General features: G+C 55.1%; 2 protein-coding genes and 1 long non-coding RNA gene across 6 annotated transcripts in view; 2 read left to right on the top strand and 1 right to left on the bottom strand.

Annotated features, from left to right (window-relative positions):
- LOC116936933 (uncharacterized) overlaps positions 1-20,195 on the top strand; it is a 29,478-nt gene extending 9,283 nt beyond the window's left edge. For 2 of the 4 annotated variants that reach the window (XM_076057853.1, XM_076057852.1), the window contains exons 7-15: positions 3,348-3,525; positions 9,987-10,021; positions 14,139-14,242; positions 14,587-14,716; positions 16,035-16,115; positions 16,321-16,462; positions 16,795-16,883; positions 18,353-18,503; positions 19,678-20,195. In XM_076057853.1, the coding sequence (XP_075913968.1) occupies positions 3,348-3,525; positions 9,987-10,021; positions 14,139-14,242; positions 14,587-14,716; positions 16,035-16,115; positions 16,321-16,462; positions 16,795-16,883; positions 18,353-18,503; positions 19,678-19,717 (950 nt within the window). In that variant the 3' untranslated portion in view covers positions 19,718-20,195. The remainder of the gene's footprint in view (positions 1-3,347; positions 3,526-9,986; positions 10,022-14,138; positions 14,243-14,586; positions 14,717-16,034; positions 16,116-16,320; positions 16,463-16,794; positions 16,884-18,352; positions 18,504-19,677) is intronic. The other 2 variants (XM_032944075.2, XM_076057855.1) reach the window with 2 other exon arrangements.
- On the bottom strand, positions 3,769-4,098 carry LOC142907915 (uncharacterized). The gene is made up of 3 exons (XR_012931387.1): positions 4,005-4,098; positions 3,920-3,957; positions 3,769-3,872 (listed from the first exon to the last, which is right to left on the bottom strand). It is a non-coding gene; the product is annotated as an uncharacterized LOC142907915 (long non-coding RNA).
- Positions 20,196-21,908: 1,713 nt separating the features above from the next.
- On the top strand, positions 21,909-24,321 carry LOC116936931 (acetylgalactosaminyl-O-glycosyl-glycoprotein beta-1,3-N-acetylglucosaminyltransferase-like; the record flags this gene model as incomplete). The annotated part of the gene is made up of 1 exon (XM_076057948.1): positions 21,909-24,321. A coding segment is annotated over one exon (711 nt), but the record flags the coding sequence as incomplete, so codon positions are not given.
- Between the last annotated feature and the right edge of the window lie 807 nt (positions 24,322-25,128).

Raw genomic sequence — 25,128 nt, 5'->3', positions numbered from 1 at the left:
CAAAAGTGTCATCCACGTACCTCTTCCATAAAGTTGGGCGCAGAGTGGCAGTCTGGATGGCGTCAGTCTCAAATTTCTCCATGAAAATGTTAGCTATAACCGGAGATAGGGAGGAGCCCATTGGGGTACCCTCAGTTTGTTTGTAGAAAGTTCCATTCCAAGTGAAGTATGTATTGGTTAAACAGTGTTTCACCAGGGGGGGTATCTCAGTGTTTAGTCCTCGATGAGCCAAGTCTTCAATGATTGCGATGGTGTCAGGTACAGGAACCTTGGTGAATAAGGAAATTACATCAAAACTGACAAGCAGGTTGTCTGGGGACAGGGAAATACCTTTGATTGTCGATACCAGGTGATAGAATTTTGTACCGCAGAGGTGGTTTTTCCAGTGAAAGGACGCAGGATTTCAGACAAAAAACGAGCCAGTTTGTAGGTGGGGGAGTTGATAGGGATCACAAAAAAGATCTCCAAAATCTTGAATAAACACAAGATCCAGGTCCATTTCAACACATTACATAAAATCCGTGATCTGGTTCCGTCTGTAAAAGATGTGATTCCGGACATACAGTACCCTGGTGTCTACAAACTAAGTTGCCTCTGTGGTAGTAGTTACATTGGAGAAACCAAACGCCATGTCTCGGACCGCATTCGTGAACACAGACCTTAAACACGGTAGGACCAACACCTCGGCCGTGGCAGATCATTGTTATAATTCAGTAGGCTCACATGACATTGACTTTTCCAAGACAGAGGTTCTTTGTAAGCCATCTGGCTACCATGACAGATTCGTTCATGAGGCTATCCACATATACAAGCACAGACAATTTAAATCGAGAAGATGGATTCTGGCTTAGCAATCATTGGAAAGATTTGATAAACCATTTGAGGTCTTAATTGATTGTTCACGCTTACAGTGGCTTTCAGACGGCATACATTAATTTTTCGTCCCCCCCCTCTTCTTTTCAGAACATAGATGGACTAGTCCTTCTGAATAAACTGTCAAATGGCTGTGCGTGGCGCTGACGATTTTTTTAAAATATATAAATAAATAAGTACACCGTTTAAAAAAAATTAATGCAAACCGACACACCTGATGACGACCGTTTGTGTTATGGTCGAAACGTCGTGAGAATTTTTATTGTTTTATATATATTATTATTTTGTTTCCCTTCAACGTGACTTTACCGAAAGAGCTAAGAATATGAATTACTGCAGTCACGAAAGCTTTAAATCAAAATTTGTAGTGGGTTTACTCTCCAACACAGAATTGTAAATGTAGTGGGTTTACTCTCCAACACAGAATTGTAAATGTGGTGGGTTTTCTCTCCAACACAGTTTCTCTCCAACACAGAATTGTAAATGTAGTGGGTTTACTCTCCAACACAGAATTGTAAATGTAGTGGGTTTACTCTCCAACACAGAATTGTAAATGTAGTGGATTTAATCTCCACAGAATTGTAAATGTAGTGGGTTTACTCTCCAACATAGAATTGTAAATGTTGTAAGTTTACTCTCCAACACAGAATTGTAAATGTAGTGGGTTTAATCAAACGTGTACCGGTGTACTGAAGGAGCCCCTGGGGAGTGCCATTGTCCATAATTTGTAATGTAACAATAGGTTTTACCCTCTCTAGCAATTAAACAGGTGTCAAGATGTTAAAACGCCAAGCAGAATCCTTATTCATCTTGACAACACTGTTTCATTGCCAGAAACAGGGTGAAAATATTTTTTTAATGCTGGTAAGAAAGGTCCCATATCATTCGGAATATTTGATAATTCAGCAAGGCCAGGGCCATATGTGTGTCACATGAACCAGGGGTCGCTGTCTTTTATTTGACTAAAATGCCGACAAAAACCGAGGCCACGTTCATTGGCTTCCACCCCCGCTCTAGAATTTGTTTGCTTCGCCTATCAATGCAGCACAGTCCCGAGTTGGATTCCCGCTTGGGCGATTGTCTAAAACCGGTCCTGGTGGGTCTTGCCCCACCCCCTCCTAGGTCGACTAGGCGTCAAATGAGTTGGCTGGTGTGGTCTTGTCCCCTACAGCCTGCTAGAGGCTACACGGGGGATCTTTGTGTCTAGGTGCTGCTGCTCGCTACAAACAGCACTTGCCCCTACAGCTTGCTAGAGGCTACGTGGGGGATCTTTGTTTAGGTGCTGCTGCTCGCTACTAACAGCACTTGCCCCTACAGCTTGCTAGAGGCTACGCGGGGGATCTTTGTGTGTAGGTACTGCTACTAGCAGCACTTGCCCCTACAGTCTGTTAGAGGCTGCATGGGGGATCTTTGTCTGTGTGTAGGTGCTGCTACTAGCAGCACTTGCCCCTACAGTCTGTTAGAGGCTGCATGGGGGATCTTTGTCTGTGTGTAGGTGCTGCTACTAGCAGCACTTGCCCCTACAGTCTGTTAGAGGCTGCATGGGGGATCTTTGTCTGTGTGTAGGTGCTGCTCACGACAGCACTTGCTGTACAGTGTTAGACTACATGGGGGATCTTTGTGTATTGCTGCTGCTACTCTTGCCTAACAGCATTTGCCCGTATGGTCTGCTCGAGGCTACTCGGGGGATCTTTGTGTATAGGCGCTGCTGCTTGCTGATAGCACTTGCCCTTACAGTCTGCTCGAGGCTACTCGGGGGATCTTTGTGTATAGGCGCTGCTGCTTGCTGATAGCACTTGCCCTTACAGTCTGCTAGAGGCTACTCGGGGGATCTTTGTGTATAGGCGCTGCTGCTTGCTGATAGGTTGGTGGGTTGTGGTGGGTGATGGGGGTGGTGGTGGAGGGTGATGGGGGGGGTGGTGGTGGATTGTGATTGGGGGGGTGGAGGGTGATGGGGGGGTGGTGGTGAAGGGTGATGGGGGGGTGGTGGTAGAGGGTGATGGGGGGGGGTGGTCGCGGGTGATGGGGGGGGTGGTAGAGGGTGATGGGGGGGGTGGTGGCGGGTGATGGGGGGGGTGGTGGGGGGGGTGATGGGGGGGGGTGATGGGGGGGTGATGGGGGGGGTGGTGGCGGGTGATGGGGGGGGTGGTGGTAGAGGGTGATGGGGGGGTGGTGGTAGAGGGTGATGGGGGGGTGGTGGTAGAGGGTGATGGGGGGGTGGTGGTAGAGGGTGATGGGGGGGTGGTGGCGGGTGATGGGGGGGGTGGTGGGGAGGGTGATGGGGAGGGTGATGGGGGCGGTGATGGGGGGGGTGGTGGGGAGGGTGATGGGGGGTGATGGGGGGTGATGGGGGGGGTGGTGATGGGGGTGGGGGGGGGGCGATGGGGCTGTCGTGACGACGGCTTGTGGTGGTGGTGGTGGTGGTTGGGCGCTCAGTCTGACCGTATTTTCTGCTGCTGCTGCTGCCACTGCAGGTGGAGGAGGGGGAGGGTACGGGCAGGACGGGGGATACCGCGGGCGAGGAGGAGGAGGCTTTGGTGGCCGTGGCGGCGGTGGCGGTGGGTACGACCGCGGAGGGTACGAGCGAGGTGGTGGTGGTGGGGGGTACGAGCGAGGTGGTGGCCGGGGCGGGCGCGGCGGAGGTGGCATGAGGTAGGCACCCACCCACCCACCCGCACCGTGATGACCGGTGGCGCGGGCAGACACTACACCCACTACACCCCACGCTCACGCTCACGCCTCGCACTTTGCGCACACGCACCACTTGCGCTTCACACACCAGACTCGCACGCTGCAGTCCCCTCGCACTACTATCTCACACCACACTCGCATCACACTCTCACACTATCACACTACTCTCACACTATCACACTACTCTCACACCACACTCGCACTACTATCTCACACCACACTCGCATCACACTCTCACACTATCACACTACTCTCACACTATCACACTACTCTCACACTATCACACTACTCTCACACTCTCACACTATCTCACACCACACTCGCACTACTATCTCACACCACACTCGCATCACACTCTCACACTATCACACTACTCTCACACTCTCACACTATCTCACACCACACTCGCACTACTATCTCACACCACACTCGCATCACACTCTCACACTATCACACTACTCTCACACTATCACACTACTCTCACACTATCACACTACTCTCACACTATCACACTACTCTCACACTATCACACTACTCACACCACACTCGCATCACACGCTCACACTATCACACTACTATCTCACACCACACTCGCACTACTATCTCACACCACACTCGCACTACTATCTCACACCACACTCGCACTACTATCTCACACCACACTCGCATCACACTCTCACACTACTCACACCACACTCGCATCACACTCTCACACTACTCGTGCGCCGCTCGCGACACTACTCGCGCTACTAACACTACGCACTCCACACACTACTCGCTGTACACTCCATACACACTACACTCACGCTACACGATGCTCGCACACCCCACTCGCACACCCCACTCGCACACCCCACTCGCACACCCCACTCGCACACCCCCCACTCGCACACCCCCCACTCGCACACCCCCCACTCGCACACCCCCCACTCGCACACCCCACTCGCACACCCCACTCGCACACCCCACTCGCACACCCCACTCGCACACCCCACTCGCACACCCCACTCGCACACCCCACTCGCACACCCCACTCGCACACCCCACTCGCACACCCCACTCTCGCTGGCGTGCCGGGCTTGTTGGTGACGGAGCTGAGACAGAGACTCAGGGTCGGCGCCGCACGGCAGAGGCAGCCACGGGGTTTTGGGTTCATGGCGCCCATAGGATCCGGATGCAGTCTGTGGGATCCGCACGCAATCTGTGAGATCCACACTCAATCTGTGGGGTCCGCATGCAATCTGTAGGATCTGGATCCATACAGAATCTGAAGGATTTGCATAAAATCTATAGGATCTGTATACAGTCTGGAGGATCCGGACACAATATCTGTCGGATCCGCATACAATCTGGAGGATCCCCACAGAATCTGTAAGATCCAGATACAAATCTGGTAGGATCTGGACGAGGAATTCCCCGGCGATTCCTGCCTCAGGACCCCGATAATGAGTCCCTTGGTCTCAGCTCCGGCGATCAATCCTACTGACTGTGTGGTGGTGGTGATGGTATTGATGATGGTGGTGGTGGTGGTCTCCGTTTCCAACGCTGCTCGTGCCTCAAGACTCCAACCTCCCACCCATCCCCACCCGTACAGAGACAGAATCTGAATCAATAATTTTCCCCGGAGGGACCCTGCCACCCTGTTAGATTCCCGATGACCGGTCAAGGTCTCAAGGCCCTCTCTCCTAGGAGTCCGCTTGGCCCTCAAATGAGTAACCCCCTCCCCCGGGTGTACATAGCGGTGTGTGTGGTGTGCATCGCCCACTGGGGAGAGACAAAGACGGCCGTGGGGGGGGGGGGCGGCGCGTGCCTGCTGTCGTAGGCGCTACTCGCTGACAGCACTGCTGCCCACCTTGGTGGGGGGGAGCGCTTTGGCGGTGGCAGGTGGGTCCAGGGGCCCCTAACGCGCCACGATGGCAAGGAAAAAATGTTGAATACCTCGCCTGGTATACAGGAGGTCGTGGGTTCGATCCTGACCCTGACACCACGGTGGCTAGGAGGTGTTGACTACCTCGCCTGGTACGCAGGAGGTCGTTGCTTCGATCCTGACCCTGACACCACGGTGGCTCGGAGATGTTGACTACCTCGCCTGGTATACAGGAGGTCGTGGGTTCGATCTTGACCCTGATACCACGGTGGCTAGGAGGTGTTGACTACCTCGCCTGGTACGCAGGAGGTCGTTGCTTCAATCCTGACCCTGACACCACGGTGGCTCGGAGGAGATGTTGACTACCTCGCCTGCTATACAGGAGGTCGTGGGTTCGATCCTGACCCTGACACCACGGTGGCTAGGAGGTGTTGACTACCTCGCCTGGTACGCAGGAGGTCGTTGCTTCAATCCTGACCCTGACACCACGGTGGCTCGGAGGAGATGTTGACTACCTCGCCTGCTATACAGGAGGTCGTGGGTTCGATCCTGACCCTGACACCACGGTGGCTAGGAGGTGTTGACTACCTTGCCTGGTGTACGCAGGAGGTCGTTGCTTCAATCCTGACCCTGACACCACGGTGGCTCGGAGGAGATGTTGACTACCTCGCCTGGTATACAGGAGGCCGTGGGTTCGATCCTGACCCTGATACCACGGTGGCTAGGAGGTGTTGACTACCTTGCCTGGTACGCAGGAGGTCGTGGCTTCGATCCTGACCCTGACACCACGGTGGGTAAGAGATGTTGACGACCTCGCCTGGTATACAGGAGGTATATTTGGAGTTTGCTCATTTCAATCTTTCCCCCCGTGGTGATCACTGCGTGGATTTTTTTCCCCCCTTCACATTTTAGAATCAACGCATCTACGCATTTTTAAGAGTTACTTTCGCTGCCGCTATAAATTTCCGCCCGATGACGACGATGATGGTGGTCGAGCTGCTGTCGTTCCGTGCAATGGCCAGGGGTCGCTCCAGTGTTGAGGCCTTTCCCCCGGTAGAAAATTCAAAAGAAGACGAAAATACGAGTAGCCATCATCGGAAGTCTCCCTCGCACACGCACGCAGCGCAGGGAACGGAGAACGCGCGCCAGCCACCCCCTTGTCTCATGTCCGGCGTTAAGGCTGCCAGGCACTGTTTCTGTCTGCCTTTAATTGAGTGCGCTGGGTGGTGGTGATGGTGGTGGTGTTTGTTGAGTCATCCCTTGAAGGGTGTTTGTGGGCGAGGAGGGTGATGGTGGTTCATTGTTGCTGCCGGCGGGGGCGGGGAGAGACGAGAGGTCGAGTTGAGCAGTAGGCTGGTCAGGGGCTGGTGTGTGACCCAAGTTGGTTGGTCGGCATATCCCAGAGGTTGGTTGGTCGGCTGGTGTTGAAGAGGCGGTGTAACAGAGCCACTCACAGCTCACACGGGGAAATCTGCTGAGGCAGCGCCTGCCTGGTGGTGGTGAGTGATCATTTGAGGGGGACTCCAGGGATGGTGGGTGAGGGTGTGGGTGAGGGCACGGTTGGTCCAGCGTTGCTGCTGGGGGAGTGAAGAGGTTTTAGCGAGCGAGTGGTAGGCAGGCCGGGTCACCCGTCCGTCACCGATGCCATCTCTGTGGAAGATGGAGGGTGGGGGGTCCCTCGACCCTAAGTGGTGGCCACGTGTGACCAGGGCGCTTGGTTTGTGTTGGGTGGTATCCCAGAGGGAGGTTGCTCGGTTGGTGTTGGTTGTAGAGGTGTAACAAAGAGCCACTCTCAGTTCACACGGAAGGCTGCTGAGGCAGCACTTGGTGGTGGTGGTGCTAGAGGTGGTGGTGGTGGTGCTAGGGGTGGTGGTGGTGCTAGGGGTGGTGGTGGTGCTAGGGGTGGTGGTGGTGCTAGGGGTGGTGGTGGTACTCTGGATGGTGGTGGTACTCTGGATGGTGGTGGTACTAGGGGTGGTGGTGGTACTAGGGGTGGTGGTGGTACTAGGGGTGGTGGTGGTGGTGGCGAGTGACTGCACGTGAGCATGCTCGGCCAAACGCCCCCATCTCGGGGCCGAATGAGGAGTGTGGACGTCTCTTGGTCTCAAGGTGGTTCAAGGTGGTGGTCATGGTGAGGGGTGTCAGGACGGTGGTGGTCAGGGTGGTTGGAGGGCTCCTGATTCATCACGACACAAGAAGTAGTTTGACACCCGTACGAGGTGGTGGTCTCTCTAGGGGTGGGTGGAGGCCTCCGTGAGGTGTCGTGCTGAGTGGCGAAGAGGGTGGGGGGGGAAGGGTTGCGGGGAGGTGGTCCGGTCCGTGGGTGTCGTTACCGAGTGCTATCTGAGTGTTGGTGGTCTGTAAAAGTTGTGGTGGTGCCTTGGGTGCCTGCGTGGTAGTACACGGTACAAGAGGTGAGATGGTGGAGGTGGTGGTGGAGGTGGAAGAGGAGGAGGAGGTGCAGCCCTCGAGTTGATCTGCTTACGATGGATATCCTCCAAGCGAGACCCAATGGATCGGCTCAGTGACTGTCACCGTCCCTGTCAATCCCGTGTGCTTGTGTCCGTGCCTGCGAGTGTCACTGCGAGTGTGCGTGCGTCTTGTCCGTAACCTCTGGCATGAGCTGTGGCTGTGGTGGAAGTGGTTGGACCCCTGTGCTGTGGTTGGATGGCTTGTGACGGAAAGTGGAAGTGTTAATGTTTGCGATGCATTTGTACACTGCAGGTTACAAACTCTCCCCCCCCCATCCCCTCCCCCCCCCCCCCAACACACAAAGGCAGACGCAACAAAACTGAGCAGGAGTGCAAATGGCCACACACAGGGAGAGAGTTGGGGAGAGGCAGGGAATATCAAAGCAAATCGAAGCAATGCTGCCACCACAGCTTTTGTAGTCACGCCCCCCCCCCCCCCCCATCAAGCCGAGTTGCGTTGCCCCCCCCCATCCCTCCCCCACAGAACAACCACGGCAGTAGTTGCCAGCGCCCCCCCCTCTCCTTCTGGGTTTTTGGTCAAAGTAGCGTGAGGGGTGTGCTGAGGGAGAGGCAGAGGTTTTCAGTTTGTGGTGTCAGGCAGGTGGGGTGATGGTGATGGTGGGAGTTGGTGGATAGCCAACAAACATCGGTCTGGTGTCAGGTTTTTCAGTGTCACCGTTGACACCAACAACTTAAATGCCAACAACAATGCCAACAACCCTCCACGATGGTTGGGTGGTGGGAGTGGTGGTGTATAGACAACAGTAGGACGATCGATCGGGTGTCAGGTTTCATTGTCACCGTTAACAACTCGCAACAACGACACGACGAGATGGATTTTCCGACCACCGTGGTGGGAAAGGTGGTGTCTAGCCAACAATTGGCGCCCGGGTGTCCGGTTTCAGTGTCACTGAACGGCAACAACAATAACAACGCCAACAAGGACGCACGTGGGTTCTACCAGCAAATCGGCGGTCAAAATGTCAGGTTTCGGTGTCACTTCACAACAACGCCGACAACTCCCAACGACAGAGATGGGGTTCGTTCTACCCACTGCCATGCTCGAGTGGTGTTAGAGGTGGTGGGTATCTAGGCAACGATCGGCGTTCAGGTGCCAGGTTTCAGTTTCACTGTTAACAGCAGAAGAGCTAACAATGGGAACAACCACAACAGAGATTGGGCCACCCACCGCTGCCGTGGACGAGCGGTGGTTGTGGCGGTGGTGGTGCTGCAGCCGAATCCTCGTGGCCGGAGGTTCACAGGGGGGCGTGGGGGGAATCGGCCTCGAGGCTGACAAATGGCAGGTGGGGAGGTGGTGGATGACCAGCGATCGGACGACAGACGTTAGCGCGGGGTTCTGTACCGGCAGCGTTCGCGCCCACAGCGCGCGCGTGGGGTGGTGGTGGGTGGGCGCTCTGAAAGGTAGAGCGGTCGCTCAACCCACGGCACCTGCAGGGTCTTGTCCCGTGACCTCCAGCTGCGCCTAGCCTGGCACAGCAGTCAACCCACGGCACCTGCAGGGTCTTGTCCCGTGACCTCCAGCTGCGCCTAGCCTGGCACAGCAGTCAACCCACGGCACCTGCAGGGTCTTGTCCCGTGACCTGCCAGCAGCAAGCGAGCCTTCGACGCGTCACGTGAGGGCCTGGCGCAGGCGCCGTGGTGACGTCGCCGCAACTTTAGTGGAGGACGTCGACACAGTCGGGCGCCAATGCCACCGCCGCCGCCGCCTGTGGGTGCTTTGACCCCGTACTGCCGGTAGTGGTGGTGGTGGATGGCGACAGCAGCGTCAAGACCGCCCACACCACCACCACCACCACACGACAGCGACGAGCCACGCAGCTTAAACAAAATGCAGGAGAGAGCCGGGGGGGGGGGAGGTATCATCGGCTCCCCCCGGTGTGGCAGCGGTGGTGGTGGAGCCGGGGGTGGTGGAGCAAGCGAAGGGTGGAGCGGTTGACCGCTCCTCGGCGGTGGTGGGTGGGGTGGTTGTGGTTTTATTTTCGGTGCCACAGTCCCCCCCCACCCCCTCCCATGGAGAGTGCTTCACTTTTGTCTGCCGTGTCCTCTTGTCGCACCGACTACAGCGCTGGTGACCATAGCGGATACGGTAAACCCAGTGGTAAGTGAACCAGAGTTACTACTACTAACTACTGCCTTCTGTGGTGCCGGTGTGTTGGGGAGAGGCGTGGTGGTGTTAGGTTGGGGGGGCTACTTTGGTTCCTATTTGGCTTCCTAGTTGGGTAGCGATGTCCGAGACATCACTGCAGTGGGGCGGGGGTGGGGTGGTGCAACGCCGGCTTGCCGGGGCGGCGGTGGCGCACTCCTGCCTCTGACCCCCAGCCGTTGAGGCAGCAGCGCCTGGGGTTGGTGGATCGCCGCAGAGGTGTTGGGAGACTCCCTCAACCCCTGGCTGCTTTGAGGAGTAAGCCGTAGCCCCTGGCTTCTTCCGGAAGGTGGTAGAGCGCAATGTGTGGACTGTTCTCTATCTGTTAAACACTACCTCGTGGGTGGGTGTCGAGGAGCCGTAGCCCCAGGCTTCTGCCAGGAGAGGGCGGTACAGCACAGTGTGGACTCATCTCCCATCTGTTCCATCTCCTTCATTCCGGTGGGTTGGGTTGGCCGTCAAGGAGTAAGCCAAGGCCTCTGCCAGCAGAGTGCCGTGCAGCAGCACGTGGATTGGTACCGCCTGTCCATTCTGTGCGATGTCTCGACAGCTGCAGAGCAGTCGGTATCGCCGGCTCGACACCACCGCAGCCCCGCCACAAAAGGAACAATCTTGATTTGAAGCTTTCGTGACTGCAGGAATCCATACTCTCTGGTTCTTTCGGTAAAGTCACGTCGTTAGAAATCAAATAAAAACATCATGACGTTTTGATTGCAACACAAGCAATCATCATCAGGTGGGAAAACCACAGCAAGAGAAAACAATTCTTACTGAAAAGATGTTTTTTTCTTGCTCTGGTTTTTCCATCTGATGATTGCTTGTGTTGCAATCAAAGTCGTGATTTTATTTTATTTTTAACTACGTAACTTTTACCGAAAGAACTAAACAGTACAAAAAGAACAGTGAGATCGAGGGTTATAATTTTTGTTCTCGCCCAGTGTGGTATGCGAGTTGGGACTGCAGTGTTGGTAGGGAATCCTCTGGAGGGGTAGTAGGTAGAGGGAAGGACTGTTTACAATTACTTTGTGTGCACTCATTCTTTGTTGGTTGGGGGTGGGAGGTGTCTTGACTTGGTGAGTAGTTGACACGGGGGCGCTGATAATACGCAACAGATGTGGGATCCCCACGCTTTGGTGTCCAGCTTCTGAACAGAATTTAGACTAAAGTTCCCAGTGTAGAATTCACGGACTCCAGCTCTAGTACAGAGATCAGACTCCAGCTCCAGCACAGAGATCACAGCTCCAGTACAGAGATCACGGATTCAAGTGGTACAGAGATCATGGATTCCAGTACAGAGATCACGGATTCCAGCTCCAGTACAGAGATCATGGATTCCAGCTCCAGTACAGAGATCACGGATTCCAGCTCCAGTACAGAGATCACGGATTCCAGCTCCAGTACAGAGATCACGGATTCCAGCTCCAGTACAGAGATCACGGATTCCAGCTCCAGTACAGAGATCACGGATTCCAGCTCCAGTACAGAGATCACGGATTCCAGCTCCAGTACAGAGATCACGGATTCCAGCTCCAGTACAGAGATCACGGATTCCAGCTCCAGTACAGAGATCCTACTCCAGCTCCAGTACAGAGATCACAGATTCAAGCTCCAGTACAGAGGTCACGGATTCAAGCCTCTGTACAGAGATCAGACTCCAGCTCTAGTACAGAGATCACAGCTCCAGTACAGAAATCACGGATTCAAGCTCCAGTACAGAAATCAGATTCCAGCTCCAGTACAGAGATCACGGATTCCAGCTCCAGTACAGATATCACGGATTCAAGCTCCACCGAGTCTCCGTTGTACTGCATCATTACGAGTGGACGGGGTGATGCATGGGGTTAACATTGGCCACCCGACGGATGGGCGCACGGCCGCGCCACAACACAAACCCCCTCGCGTTTAGCCGGGGTGGCGCGACACTCCCCCAATTAGTGGTGTAGTGCGTTGAGGCGACGCCGGGATAGGAGGGACTGCCCGTTGTGGTGGTGATAGTGGTATTGGTGGTGCTGGTTTTCCCCCTCCCTGTGTGGGTGAGGGTGGATGGGTGGTGGTGGTATCACGTCAGCCTTCACGCAGACCGCTCCGTTACAAAAAGAGGAAGTTGTGACCCAATGCCACCTCAGCCCTGGCGACCGAAGATGGACCGACCCGGTTTTTTTCTCTGGTCTCCTAGAGCGAGAGCTCAAACTCGCCGTGGCCTAGAGATGTTGACTGGCCTCGCTTGTTATACAGGAGGTCGTAGGTTCGACCCCAGACCCTGACACCACAGTGGCTCGGAGATGTTAGCTACCTCGCCTGGTGTACAGGAGGTTGTGGGTGAGATCCCGACTTAACACCGGTATATTTTGAGTTTGCGCGTCTCAATCTCCTTTTGGTTGCATGGATTTTTTTTCCCCTTCAAATTTAGAATTAACATCTCTACACTTTAAGAGTATTTGGTTGCTTTAAATGTGCACATGATGAGCCTGTTCTTTGAGATATAATTTTTGACAGCCAGGTTGCTTCTGAAAGAGCTGTGTAGCTCAGTTGACCTTACCACCTTGTAAAATGAAAACAGTTTAGTTTTAAGTTTAATAGTGGGCAGTTACAACGGATGCTGCACTGCAAGTCCAAGGCAGTCGCCCTCCAAACAACAACAGCGGAGGGCAGAGGAGCGACGCTCACAAAGAGCGGAGCGCCGGGCGGATAAAACGCAATGAGTTGGCACAGTTGGGATAGCACCAAGTGGTGCGTCTGTCGGTCAACCCATGGCACCTGGGTTTGTCCTGTGACCACCGCCTCCTGCACCTAGCCTGGCACAGCAGTCAAACCCATGGCACCTGCAGGGTCTGTTCCGTCACCTGCCAGCGGCTAGCCTTCGACACTTCATGCGATAGCCTCGGTGCACCCAGCTTGGCACGGGTGCCATAGTGACGTCCACCGCCGCTTGCTAGGGTGCCTCCAATTGAACACGGCTTCGTACGGTGCGAAAGAAGTTAATCGTACACACGCACGTATAGAGAGCTGAACGGCGGCTGCTGTAATGCGATTCGTGCAGACGGCGGCCAATCGAAAACAGCGGGGCGGGGGGGGGCGTTTAACCCTCGATGAATCGATGCTCTTCCGATGTGGATGCGTTCGTGATAGACTTCGAGCGGAATCGATTCGCCGTCTTGTGGTTCGATTGACGATATATGGGCAGAGACGTCCCCCTTTGCAGCCAAAGACACACCTACTTTGCATATATTGGCAGGTCCTCTGATGGATATGGATACCTCGCCAGGTATGCAGGAGGTCGTGGACTCAATCCTACTACCTCGCCTGTTATACATTAGGTCCTGGGTTTGATCCTGACCCTGACGATACCTTGCATGCCTCATCATCATCACGCTGACTAGGAGATGTTAACCACCTCACCTGGTATACAGGAGGTCGTGGGTTCGATCCCGATCCTGACGACACCTGTATAGTTTGAGATTGCGTCTCTTTCCCCGTGATGGGTCACTAACGTGGATTTTGTTTCCGGATCTTCCCGGTTTTCCCCCTCCACATGTGGAATCGACATCTCCCACACGTTCAGGAGTGTTTTGGCTGCTGCTATCAATTTCCACGCGGTGGTGATGATGATGATGAGCCACCACTTCGGCTGAGCTATTGGTTGATGCCTTACACCTGGTAAAAAATAAAATAAGGTTTAGTTTTCAGTCGTTTAGGGGAGGACGAGGATGAGCAGTGTCCCGGATTATGGTGAGATCCGCACGGTTGGCTACTGTGCGAAAGAAGTTCTGCAGACTGACATTGATTCTTTGCCCTAAGCTGGTTAAGCTTAAATTGGTGGGGAGGAGAAGGGGGGGGATGGAGGGGTGGGGAGGTGGTCGAAAGTCCGGTCGGGGAGAGGCAGGGGTGGGGGTGTGGATTGGGGGCGGTGGCTGCCCTGGGCCCCACGCTTTGGGGGGCAGCGATTGCGCCGCCATTCTTCCGCTGCTGGGCGGTTGTTGGTTACTGGTTGTTGTTGGCGGTGGCGGTTGTTGTGGTTGAGCGGTGGTTGTGGACAGATTTCTCATCGCTCCCCCCCCCACCCCCCCCACAGACCAGGATAATGCAGACAACAACACCATCTTCGTCCAGGGCATGGGCGACGAGGTCACTGTGGAGCAAGTGGCGGAGTTCTTCAAGCAGATCGGCATCATCAAGGTGAGATGGAGGAGGAGGAAGGGGGAGCTAGGTGGACGTGGGAGGTGGAAGGAGGTGGTGAGAGTGGGAGGTGGAGGTGGGAGTGGGAGGTGGAGGTGGAGGGGGGAGTGGGAGTGGGGGGTGGGAGGTGGGGGTGGGAGGAGGGGGTGGGAGGAGGGGGTGGGAGGAGGGGGTGGGAGGAGGGGGTGGGAGGAGGGGGTGGGAGGAGGGGGTGGGAGGAGGGGGTGTGAGGAGGGAAGGATAGGAGGAGGTGGAGGCTGTGGCTCTAGATTTGTAGGTCTCTTGAGTCTCTTAGTCTGTGGGTGAATCTCTTTGGTCAAGGTCTCTGTGTGTCTGCGTGACAGATCAACAAGCGCACGGGTAGCCCCATGATCAACATCTACACAGACCGTGAGACCGGCAAGCCCAAGGGGGAGGCCACCGTCTCCTTTGACGACCCCCCTTCCGCCAAGGCCGCCATCGACTGGTTCGACGGTGAGATGAACGCACACGCGCGTGTGTGTTGTGTGTGTGCAGGCACGTGCGTGTGTGTTGTGTGTGTGCAGGCACGTGCGTGTGTGTTGTGTGTGCAGGCACGTGCGTGTGTGTTGTGTGTGTGCAGGCACGTGTGTGTGTTGTGTGCGCGCTAGTGTAGGGAGCACAGGTGGTGCATCAGCCAGTCATCTCAGTCAACCTATGGCACCTGGGTCTGTACCCGTGACCTGCCAGCGGGCATTTGACGCTTCACGTGGCTTTAACGTGCACATAGCCTGGCACAAGCCCCGTGGTGTAGTCACCGCCACTTGGTGGTGAATGGCAGTGCACTAGCATGCGTACAGGCATGTTTACAGGCGTGTGGTTGTGATGGTGATGGTGGTGTGATGGTGATTGTGGTTGTGGTGGTGGTTGTGGTGGTGGTTGTGGTGGTGCAGGCAAGGAGTTCAACGGAGGCAAGATCAAGGTGTTGTGGTGGTGATTGTGGTGGCGATTGTGATGGTGATTGTGGTGGTGATTGTGGTGGTGCAGGCAAGGAGTTCAACGGAGGCAAGATCAAGGTGTTGTGGTGGTGATTGTGGTGGTGATTGTGGTGGTGATTGTGGTGGTGCAGGCAAGGAGTTTAACGGAGGCAAGATCAAGGTGTTGTGGTGGTGGTTGTGGTGGTGATTGTGGTGGTGATTGTGGTGGTGCAGGCAAGGAGTTCAACGGAGGCAAGATCAAGGTGTTGTGGTGATTGTGATGGTGGTTGTGATGGTGATTGTGATGGTGATTGTGGTGGTGATTGTGGTGGTGCAGGCAAGGAGTTCAACGGAGGCAAGATCAAGGTGTTGTGGTGGTGATTGTGATGGTGGTTGTGGTGGTGGTTGTGGTGGTGGTTGTGGTGGTGATTGTGGTGGTGATTGTGGTGGTGATTGTGGTGGTGCAGGCAAGGAGTTCAACGGAGGCAAGATCAAGGTGTTGTGGTGATTGTGGTGGTGGTTGTGGTGGTGGTTGTGGTGGTGGTGGTTGTGGTGGTGATTGTGGTGGTGATTGTGGTGGTGATTGTGGTGGTGCAGGCAAGGAGTTCAACGGAGGCAAGATCAAGGTGTTGTGGTGGTGATTGTGATGGTGGTTGTGGTGGTGGTTGTGGTGGTGGTTGTGGTGGTGATTGTGGTGGTGATTGTGGTGGTGATTGTGGTGGTGCAGGCAAGGAGTTCAACGGAGGCAAGATCAAGGTGTTGTGGTGATTGTGGTGGTGGTTGTGGTGGTGGTTGTGGTGGTGGTGATTGTGGTGGTGATTGTGGTGGTGATTGTGGTGGTGATTGTGGTGGTGCAGGCAAGGAGTTCAACGGAGGCAAGATCAAGGTGTCGTTTGCCACTCGCCGCTCCGACTTTGGCTCCAACTGGCGCGGTAGAGGTGAGTCGGCCATCGTGAAACACCACCAAAAAGAGCTTGAGAGCTCTTCAGATTTTTGCCGGATGAACGCAGATTCTGAGTTGATTGGGAGGGGTGGGGGATGTGAGGGGGTAAGGGAGGGGGTTGGAGGGGTTGCGTGCTGAGGGCTGGTGGTTGCGGTGGTGGTGAGAGCGGTGGTGAGTGTGAGTGTTTTTGTGTGGCGCCGTCTCCCCAGGCCGCGGGGGTGGGGACCGCGGGGGTGGGGACCGAGGGGGGGGTGGAGGCTACGGGGGCCGTGGAGGAGGGGGAGGGGGTCCTGGAGGCCCCAACGGGGGTCAGAGAGCTGGAGACTGGGACTGCCCCAACCCGTGAGTGACCGCCGGCAACGTCAACCACACGGCAACCACAACCACACGGCAACCACAACCACACGGCAACCACACGGCAACCACAACCACACGGCAACGTCAACCACACGGCAACGTCAACCACACGGCAACCGCAAACACGGCAACCGCAAACACACGGCAACCGCAAACACACGGCAACAACAAACACACGGCAACAACAAACACGGGCGACTCGGGGGTGGGGGGGGAGCGACTCGGGGTGCAGGCTGCGTGTGTTTGGGGGTTCCCTTCCGTGGACTCCAGGGTTGATGGCCCCCCCCTCTCTCCTGCTGCTGCTGCTCCTGCTGCAGGTCGTGTGGCAACCAGAACTTTGCGTGGAGGAACGAGTGCAACAAGTGCAAGGCTCCCCGTCCAGACGGGGGCAGCTCCCCGGGCGGAGGTACCAACAGCTACGACAGACTCACGCGTGTGTGTGGGATACTCACGCATGTGTGTAGGATACTCGCGTGTGTGTGTGTGATACTCACGTGTGTGTGTGTGTGGGATACTCACGTGTGTGTGTGTGTGGGATACTCACGTGTGTGTGTGTGTGGGATACTCACGTGTGTGTGTTTGTGGGATACTCACGTTTGTGTGTGTTTGTGTGTGTGTGTGGGATACTCACGTGTGTGTGTGTGTGATACTCACGTGTGTGTGTGTGTGGGATACTCACGTGTGTGTGTGGGATACTCACGTGTGTGTTTGTGTGTGTGTGGGATACTCACGTGTGTGTGTTTGTGTGTGTGTGGGATACTCACGTGTGTGTGTTTGTGTGTGTGTGGGATACTCACGTGTGTGTGTGTGTGTGGGATACTCACGTGTGTGTGTTTGTGTGTGTGTGGGATACTCACGTGTGTGTGTTTGTGTGTGTGTGGGATACTCACGTGTGTGTGTTTGTGTGTGTGTGGGATACTCACGTGTGTGTGTTTGTGTGTGTGTGGGATACTCACGTGTGTGTGTTTGTGTGTGTGTGGGATACTCACGTGTGTGTGTTTGTGTGTGTGTGTGGGATACTCACGTGTGTGTGTTTGTGTGTGTGTGGGATACTCACGTGTGTGTGTTTGTGTGTGTGTGGGATACTCACGTGTGTGTGTTTGTGTGTGTGTGGGATACTCACGTGTGTGTGTTTGTGTGTGTGTGGGATACTCACGTGTGTGTGTTTGTGTGTGTGTGGGATACTCACGTGTGTGTGTTTGTGTGTGTGTGGGATACTCACGTGTGTGTGTTTGTGTGTGTGTGGGATACTCACGTGTGTGTGTTTGTGTGTGTGTGGGATACTCACGTGTGTGTGTTTGTGTGCGGTGGTGTAGCGGTTAGCGCTACGCTGCGCTACGAACCTGGCGACCCGGGTTTGGTTCCCGCTCGTGGCCAACACCGGTGACGATTATCGGAACCGGTCCTGAGCCTCCCCTAGTCGACTCAGCCTGAAATGAGTAGCTGGTGCACTGTGTAGTAAAAATTTCTACCACTGGGGAGACAAAGGCGGCCGGGCGTGGTGCTGGCCACCCACCCCCTCGTGTGCCATGCCGGCCTTCATAGGTGCTCGCTAACAGCACTTGCCCCTACAGTCTGTTAAGGCTACACGGGGATCTTTGTCTTTGCGCCTATAATGCCACGGGTGTGTTGTGTAGAGTGGCGGTGCAGCGGTTAGTCTGCTGTCCTAAGAACCCGGCAGAGCGGGGGGTTTGATTCCTGCTCGTGGTCGTGACACTGATGATTGCGATTATCTGAACTGGTCGACTTCGCCCTCGGATGAGTTACCTAGCGCAGTGTGTAAGTGGCGCGAGGTCCGTGCGAGTCGTTTGTGTTCTCTGTAGGTGTCCGTGTCCCCTCGCTGACTGTGCGCGCGTTTCTGCGTTGGGTGTGCAGGAGACGGATTCCGGGGGGGCCGTGGGGGTGGCTTTAGAGGCCGGGGGGGTGGCATGGACCGGGGGGGCCGGGGGGGTGGCGATCGTGGGGGGTTCAGGGGGGGCCGCGGAGGCTGGATGGGCGGTGGGGGTCCTGGCAAGATGGACGGCCGGTGAGTGAGGACCCTCCCCTTGCCCACATTGTGTGTTGCACACGCACACACGCATGGACACGCTGCATGGTGGGGGTGGTTGTGGTGGTGCTGCTGAGCCTGGAGTGTGCCACAAAGAAGAGGTGTGGGGTCTTAACCTTCAGCCCCACCAAATCTAAGCAACCTGCCTGGGTGTTTTGTGCCACCACAAAACACTCCACCCCCTCGGCTCCCCATTGTTGATGGGAGTCGTTGTGTAGAGTTCCCATACCTGGCCTGTGTGCTTATGACCAGCTCCAGTTTGACAGCAAGAGGTCTCACTCCGAATCAGTCAGGTGGCTATTATCGTTTCATCGGCTGTGCAAGCTACCCTTGGTCTGTCGCTCCGCACGAAGCTTCGGGTCTTCTCGGCCACAGTCATGCCCTCCCTTTCTCTATTCTCATGAAACGTGGACCCCTCTAATGGAACATCTGCGCCGGTGAGAAACATTGAGGCTGGCCTGCCTACGGATCCACCCTGGGTTTAACCAGCAGGCTGGATTGTGTGAGGAGTTGACAAAATTCTTGAAAGATCTGGACACATTCCCATCAGTGGGCTGCGTTGGCTGGGTCATGTAGCCCGCATGCCTCGCCACTGCATACCCAAGCAGCTTTTGTTTTGCCGCATAGAGGAGACTAAATGGGCACTACACAGGCTGGAGGAAAGATGGACTGATGTGGAATCGGAGAATGTGGAGCCAAGTGGACTTGGCAATGACCGGTACCAGCGGTGTCAGATTCGGCCTCTTTGGAGGAGGCTCGTGAAGGACGCTGCTGCTACCGGGCAGTCGGAGGCAGTCGCCCTCCAGCAACGACGGGGGGCAGAGGAGCGCTCACAACAACGAGCGGCGTGCCGGGCGGCTAAAATGCAGCAAGCTGGCACAGTGGGGGGGGGGGGGGGTACAGGTGGTGGTGCTTATCCCGGTCATCTCAGTCAGCCGATCCATTGCACCTGCTGGGACTGTCCCGTGACCTGTAAACAGCGAGCCTTCGACACTTCACGTGGCCTCAAAGTGCACCTGGCCCTGGCACAGGTGCCCTGGTGACTTCACCGTCACTTAGTGGTGAATGGCGAGTGTTGTTATTGGTGGGTGGGGGATTGTGGTGTTTGGTGGCTGTCGTGGTTGTTGACTCGTGTGTCCGTTTCCTCCTGCAGAAGTGACTACCGCCACGAGCATCGCGACCGCCCCTACTAGGAGCCTGGGTGGGAGTCTGGAATCCAGAATCCCGGGAGTCAAGAATCCTGTGAATCCAGAATCCCTGGAATCCTGGGAAGTCCGGAATCCCGGGACCCTGGGCGTCGTGCGCTGCCCGTGGTGCTGCACCCCCTTGACTGACTCCGGATTCCGGAGCCCTCGTCCACTCCGGACTCCGGAGGCAAATGGCCGGGCAGTAGGGGGGGGGGGGGAGGGGGGGGGGGAGGGGGGGGGGTGTTGATGAGGTGAGGATTGTCGAGCAGGCAGAAGAGGCTGCGGGTGTTGGGTAGCTGCCGCCATCGTGAGTGAGTGGTGGCGGCGGTGGTGGTTGAGGAGGTTGTCGGTGGCTGCATCGTGGTTGTGGGTTTTTTTTTTACGTGGGTTATTCCGTTCGTGTGACTGTCGCGGGGTAAGGGGGCCGAGGTCTGTGAAGGGGATTGTGGAGATCAATAAAGAGTCGAGTTTTAAGTTACCGTGACCCCCCCCCCCCTTGTGTCTCCTTCTGTGGCATCTCCCGCCGTCTCCCCCCCATCCCTCTTCCATCTCAAAGACAAAGCTCCCCGCCGTGTAACCTTAACAGACTGTTGGGGCAAAGCGCTGTTAGCGAGCAGCACCTATAAAGGCCGGCATGGCACACGAGGGAGTGAGTGGCCAGCACCACGCCCAGCCGCCTTTGTCTCCCAAGTGGCGATGTGTATACACACAGCACCAGGTACTAATTTTTGGGCTGAGTCGACCTAGGGGAGGCCCGTGCGGTCGGCTCCCGCCGGGCCCCCCGCCAACCAGTTGATCGGCCCCCCGCGCCGGAGCCCTCTGAGGGACGTGGCTACAGCGCCGGCTCACCGCCGCACGGGGTTACTCCACACACACGTCACAGACACCGCACCGATGCTCTGTGCTCAACGTTTGTTCACGGCGCAAACCCAGCGCTGCCCGGAGGGAATATTCTGCGACTTTAGCCTCGCCTACTGCTACCCAAGTCCCCAAATACTCGCACGCCCTACCACGTACCTCGCGGCGTCGCACGGACGCTGTGGGAGTCGGAGGGAGGATGACGGAAACGCCTCGCCCATCGCTGCCTCGTAGCGGCACTCGCCGGCATCACACGGATGCCGTGGGCGGCTCGAGGAGGCAGGACGGTGACCAAGCTGTGGGAAGATCTCTGAACGGTGTTTGGCTCCCCTTTTTTATGCCCCTTGACTTCAAACAAAATCCGGGATTACATTATCCCGCGCAGCCAATGACAATGGTGCGCCTGCCTGTGGCTTTTCGTAGCGCCGGTTACTTCTCGACCTATCTTACGTGCGCCTGTACTCGTTAAGTCCTGACTCGGCCTGTCTAATCTGGAAGGGTGTCCCGGCCTGGCGAATACGCAACCTGCCAGGTGGGCATTTGGTCTGTGGCGCTGGGATCCCCTGACCTCATTGTCTGCTCGCTTAAAGTTTCACCCCAGCCCCCTCCCCGACGTCGTGTCTGACTCGTTGCGGCTGGCCCGGTGAACCTTCGTGCGCCCATAATTTCAAGCCAATTTAGGGGCACCGCAATGTGACCTGTCCCGCGAGGGTCGGCCAATCTCCTGGCACCGGAAAACCGCGGGAGGGACCCTTGGGATGAAAACGCGTTGTGCCAGGCGATCCCCCGCTGGGACGCTTCGTGGGTGTGTGCTCGGGGTGGGGCCAGGACCGGTTAAGATGATCGTCACCGATGTTGGCCTTGAGCGGGAATCGAACTCGGGTAAGTGGGTTCGTAGCGCAGTGCGCCAACCTCCACGCTACCGCTCCTCAACACGCCGACTCGACAAGAGAAAGGTGCCCCTTATAGCCAGGACAGACTGATCTCACACGCACACACTTATTCACTGCATGTATGTATGTTATACTTTCTTCCCACTGTACGTAGTCAACCATGCTAATAGGAGGTGCGTAACGAGGAGAACGTACAAACTTCACAGTAAGGTGCCCGAGTTGGTAATTGAACCCATGCCCTTCTTGCGCCGCCCAAGATTGCACGCTGTGTTCTATTCTCTGTCTCGTCAAGAATTAATCCGCGACTGGCACTTTCTCCCAATGGACCACAACCACCAAGAGAAGCTCGAGAGCTTTGAAGACGCGACGCCGAACCTCCTCCTGCTTGCCAAGAGCCGGGCCGAGGAGCCGTGCGCAGCGCCTGGGGTCACGAGAGGGGCGTCTGACTCGAGGGCGGGGGTGTGGGCGAGGTCACCCGCGTGCTGCGGGGACTCCTCCTCGGCCGCCTCCTCGGCCTTCTCCTCGGCCTCCTCTTCGGCCTCCTCCACGTCCAGAAGTCCGTGGACCTGGAAGATTCCGTCCAGCGAGACATTCTGCAGTGGGAATTCCCGGACGACTTCTACAGCCTCGCCCTCGAGGACAAGAACTGGCTACGTTGGATCAGCATCTGCAGCCGCAGCCGCGTGGCCTACGCGTTCGAGGACGACGAGGAGGAGGGCAACGAGGAGGAGATGTTTGTGAACGTGGACAACATCCTCGACTACCTCTTGGCAACTGCTCAAGGTGGCGGCAGCCCTCTCCTCCTGGGCAGCGTGGTCACGGACTCGCATGTCGTCCGCGATGCCGGCAGCAAGCACTTCGACGGGGACACTTCGTGCGCCGGGGTCGGCTTCGTGATGTCCCGCGAGGTGATGAGGCTGCAGGCCGTGTCGGGCGACGTGCCGAAGTTTCCCCCTCGACGACGTTTGGCCTGCACTGAGCCAGCGTCGCACCAAGGCCTCGGCACGCCGGGTGTGCCTCGGCTCCAGAGCGCTGACACGCAGGCGTGCTCATACCGGGATGTGATGTCAGTCCATCCCTGTCGACCTGCACGGTCGCCGCTCAACACGTGGAGAATGTTGACTGACCCCACGACAAAGTGTGCTCGACTTCATTAATTTACGACTTTTTTTCAGGATTTTCTGGTTACAACATAAGTAATACTGGTAGGAACGAAGTTGTAAACTGAGTGTACCAGCCTGCAATAGATGAATGTGTCCGTCCGTCCGTCCCCTTTCAATACTTTAACGAAGTGAAATCTCGTGCTGTTGGGGTGTAAAAATAAAAATGCGCAAAATTCCAATGTTCCTACCCGCCCACCCTGCAGGGACCTGTTATTAAAAATATTTTTAAAATATTTTTTAATAACACGCTTTAATGAAATGTACCGTACTAGTAATGCCACGACTCCAGGAAGTGGCCCCGAAGCTTGCCACAACGTAAGGGACCGTGGTGATTTACAGCCAACGTCAGTTGAGCGTGGACAATTAGACCCATGCCGAAACAGAACATATACAAAATAATGTTTTAAAAAATGTTTTTTTATGATAGACTATAGTATTGTCATCAGTATGACATAAGTTTACCAAGTTTGCAGTCGATACCACATTGGGAAGTGGGTTAAAATTGAGTTACAAGATTTGAGGATACAACAACAACAGACAGAGTGAGTTCATAGAAAGCGTTTAAAATTGTAATGATGGCTGTTGATGCAGCGGTCCCAAACCTTTTTGTCAGCAGGGACCGGCTTCGAGGAAGACAATTTGTTCACGGACCGGGGGGGAGGGGGTGGGCTCATCATTGGATCTTTACCCCTTTTTGGTTATTTCGGTAAAGTCACGTAGGTATAAAATCAATTAAATCACGACGTGATTTATTTTATTTTCTACCTACGTAACTTTACCGAAAGAACCAATGAGTATGGATCCCTGCAGTCAGGAAAACTTCAAATCGAGATTCTTTCCCCCTTTTCAAAGAAGCTCTCCAGGGACGTTTGTTTTTGTTTTACTCGTTTTGGCCACTAGGGTTAGCTTTGTGGGCTTACCAACACCACGTGACTGAGACAAGTGCTCAGTAGTGCGGGAAAGAGGCGCGGACGGATGTGGTAAATAAAATATTGGGGGCGGGCCACGCGTGGACTCACCGCTCACCTCCCGGTGTGTGGTCCGGGGGCTGTGGACCGCTGTGTTGATGAAGCACCCTTTACACACTGGGGTGTCTCAGAGCGACTTACATCGCATCTCTCTATAACAGGTCCCTGCAGGGTGGGCTGGTAGGAACATTGGAATTTTGCGCAATTTTATGACATTGTTATGTAAAATTGTGCAAATTGAGAGCGTCTTCCCACCTTTTTGCCCTCAAAATCGTTGAGGGTTCTTCGGACAAATTAACCTCTGTAGAGGAATGGAATGGTGAAATCCTTATTCTCTGGTTCTATTGGGTAAAGTCACTTTACCCAATAGAACCAGAGAGTATGGATCCTAGCAGTCACGAAAGCTTTAAATCTAGAAGTGAAATCCTTATTGACTGAAATCTGCTCATTTTGGAGCAATGTATCATAAAATCGTTAAGGGCTGGGCCGAAAAATGACAACAATTGCATTTTAAAATGAGGAATTGTTTCCCGGTATACGGTAGTATGGGGCTTTTGAAAGGGGACGGACGGACACATTAATCTATTGCAGGCTGGTACACTCAGCTTACAACTTCGTTCCTACCAGTATAAATATATGTTATTCACTAGTGTCTATTCGTCACGATCTGTATCTCCCAAACATTTTCTCGGATTGACATACAATCAGTAAAACCAAAATACGTTCAACTTGTTGAGGATTTTTTCGCCAAACTTCATTGCGCTTGAAAATTCCACCAAACACCTTGGAGCATTCAATCGGGCACCGTGTGCAAATGATGACGTCATATGAATGTGCTTCATTCGTAAGGGGCCGTCCGTAAATGACGTCACGCGATCTTGGACGATTTTTGACCCCTCCCCCCCAATCGTCACACGGCGCAACAAATAGTCAGACCCCCCTCAAATATGACGTCACAAAGCTCTGCCCCCCCCCCACCCAAAAAAACATGCTCCAAATCGCTTTAAACTGTTGATGTTGTAGGAGAAAACATTTCTTAAAAGGTATAAGTAGAACGTGTTTATATTTATTTATAGTTGCGCATTTTGATGTGACGTTTCTCAAACCCCCCCGCCCCTCGTCACACATCGTCACAAATGTCTGACCCCCCTAGGTGCGTGACGTCATTTATGGACGGCCCCTATACACAAACACCACTGGATACCCAAAACCGACTGCCAGACCAAGTGCTGTGAGCCAACAGCACCGATGAAGGCCGGCACGGCACACGAGTGGGTGGGTAGCCAACACCACGCCTAGTCGCCTGGGTTGATCAAGTGGCCATGTTCACAGATCGCACCAGGCACTCATTGCAGGCTGAGTCGATCTTAAAAACGTTCGGAGAATCGTTATTGGTGTTGGCTGTGAAACTGCTCCTGAAGGATATTGGTTTGAGCCATTGTGATCTCGTAAACTATCGCCCGATCTCAGACCTGAGTACAAAGGTCATTGTAGTGCCCTTGTCCGCAGTGGTTACTGACCAACATCGCTCCCGA

The sequence above is a fragment of the Petromyzon marinus genome, chromosome 85 (assembly GCF_048934315.1).
Source record: "Petromyzon marinus isolate PM22_M1 ecotype Great Lakes invasive population chromosome 85, UKy_Petmar_22M1.pri1.0, whole genome shotgun sequence".
NCBI classification, from domain to species: Eukaryota; Metazoa; Chordata; class Hyperoartia; order Petromyzontiformes; family Petromyzontidae; genus Petromyzon; species Petromyzon marinus.
This window is presented reverse-complemented; position numbering and strand designations above follow the sequence as displayed.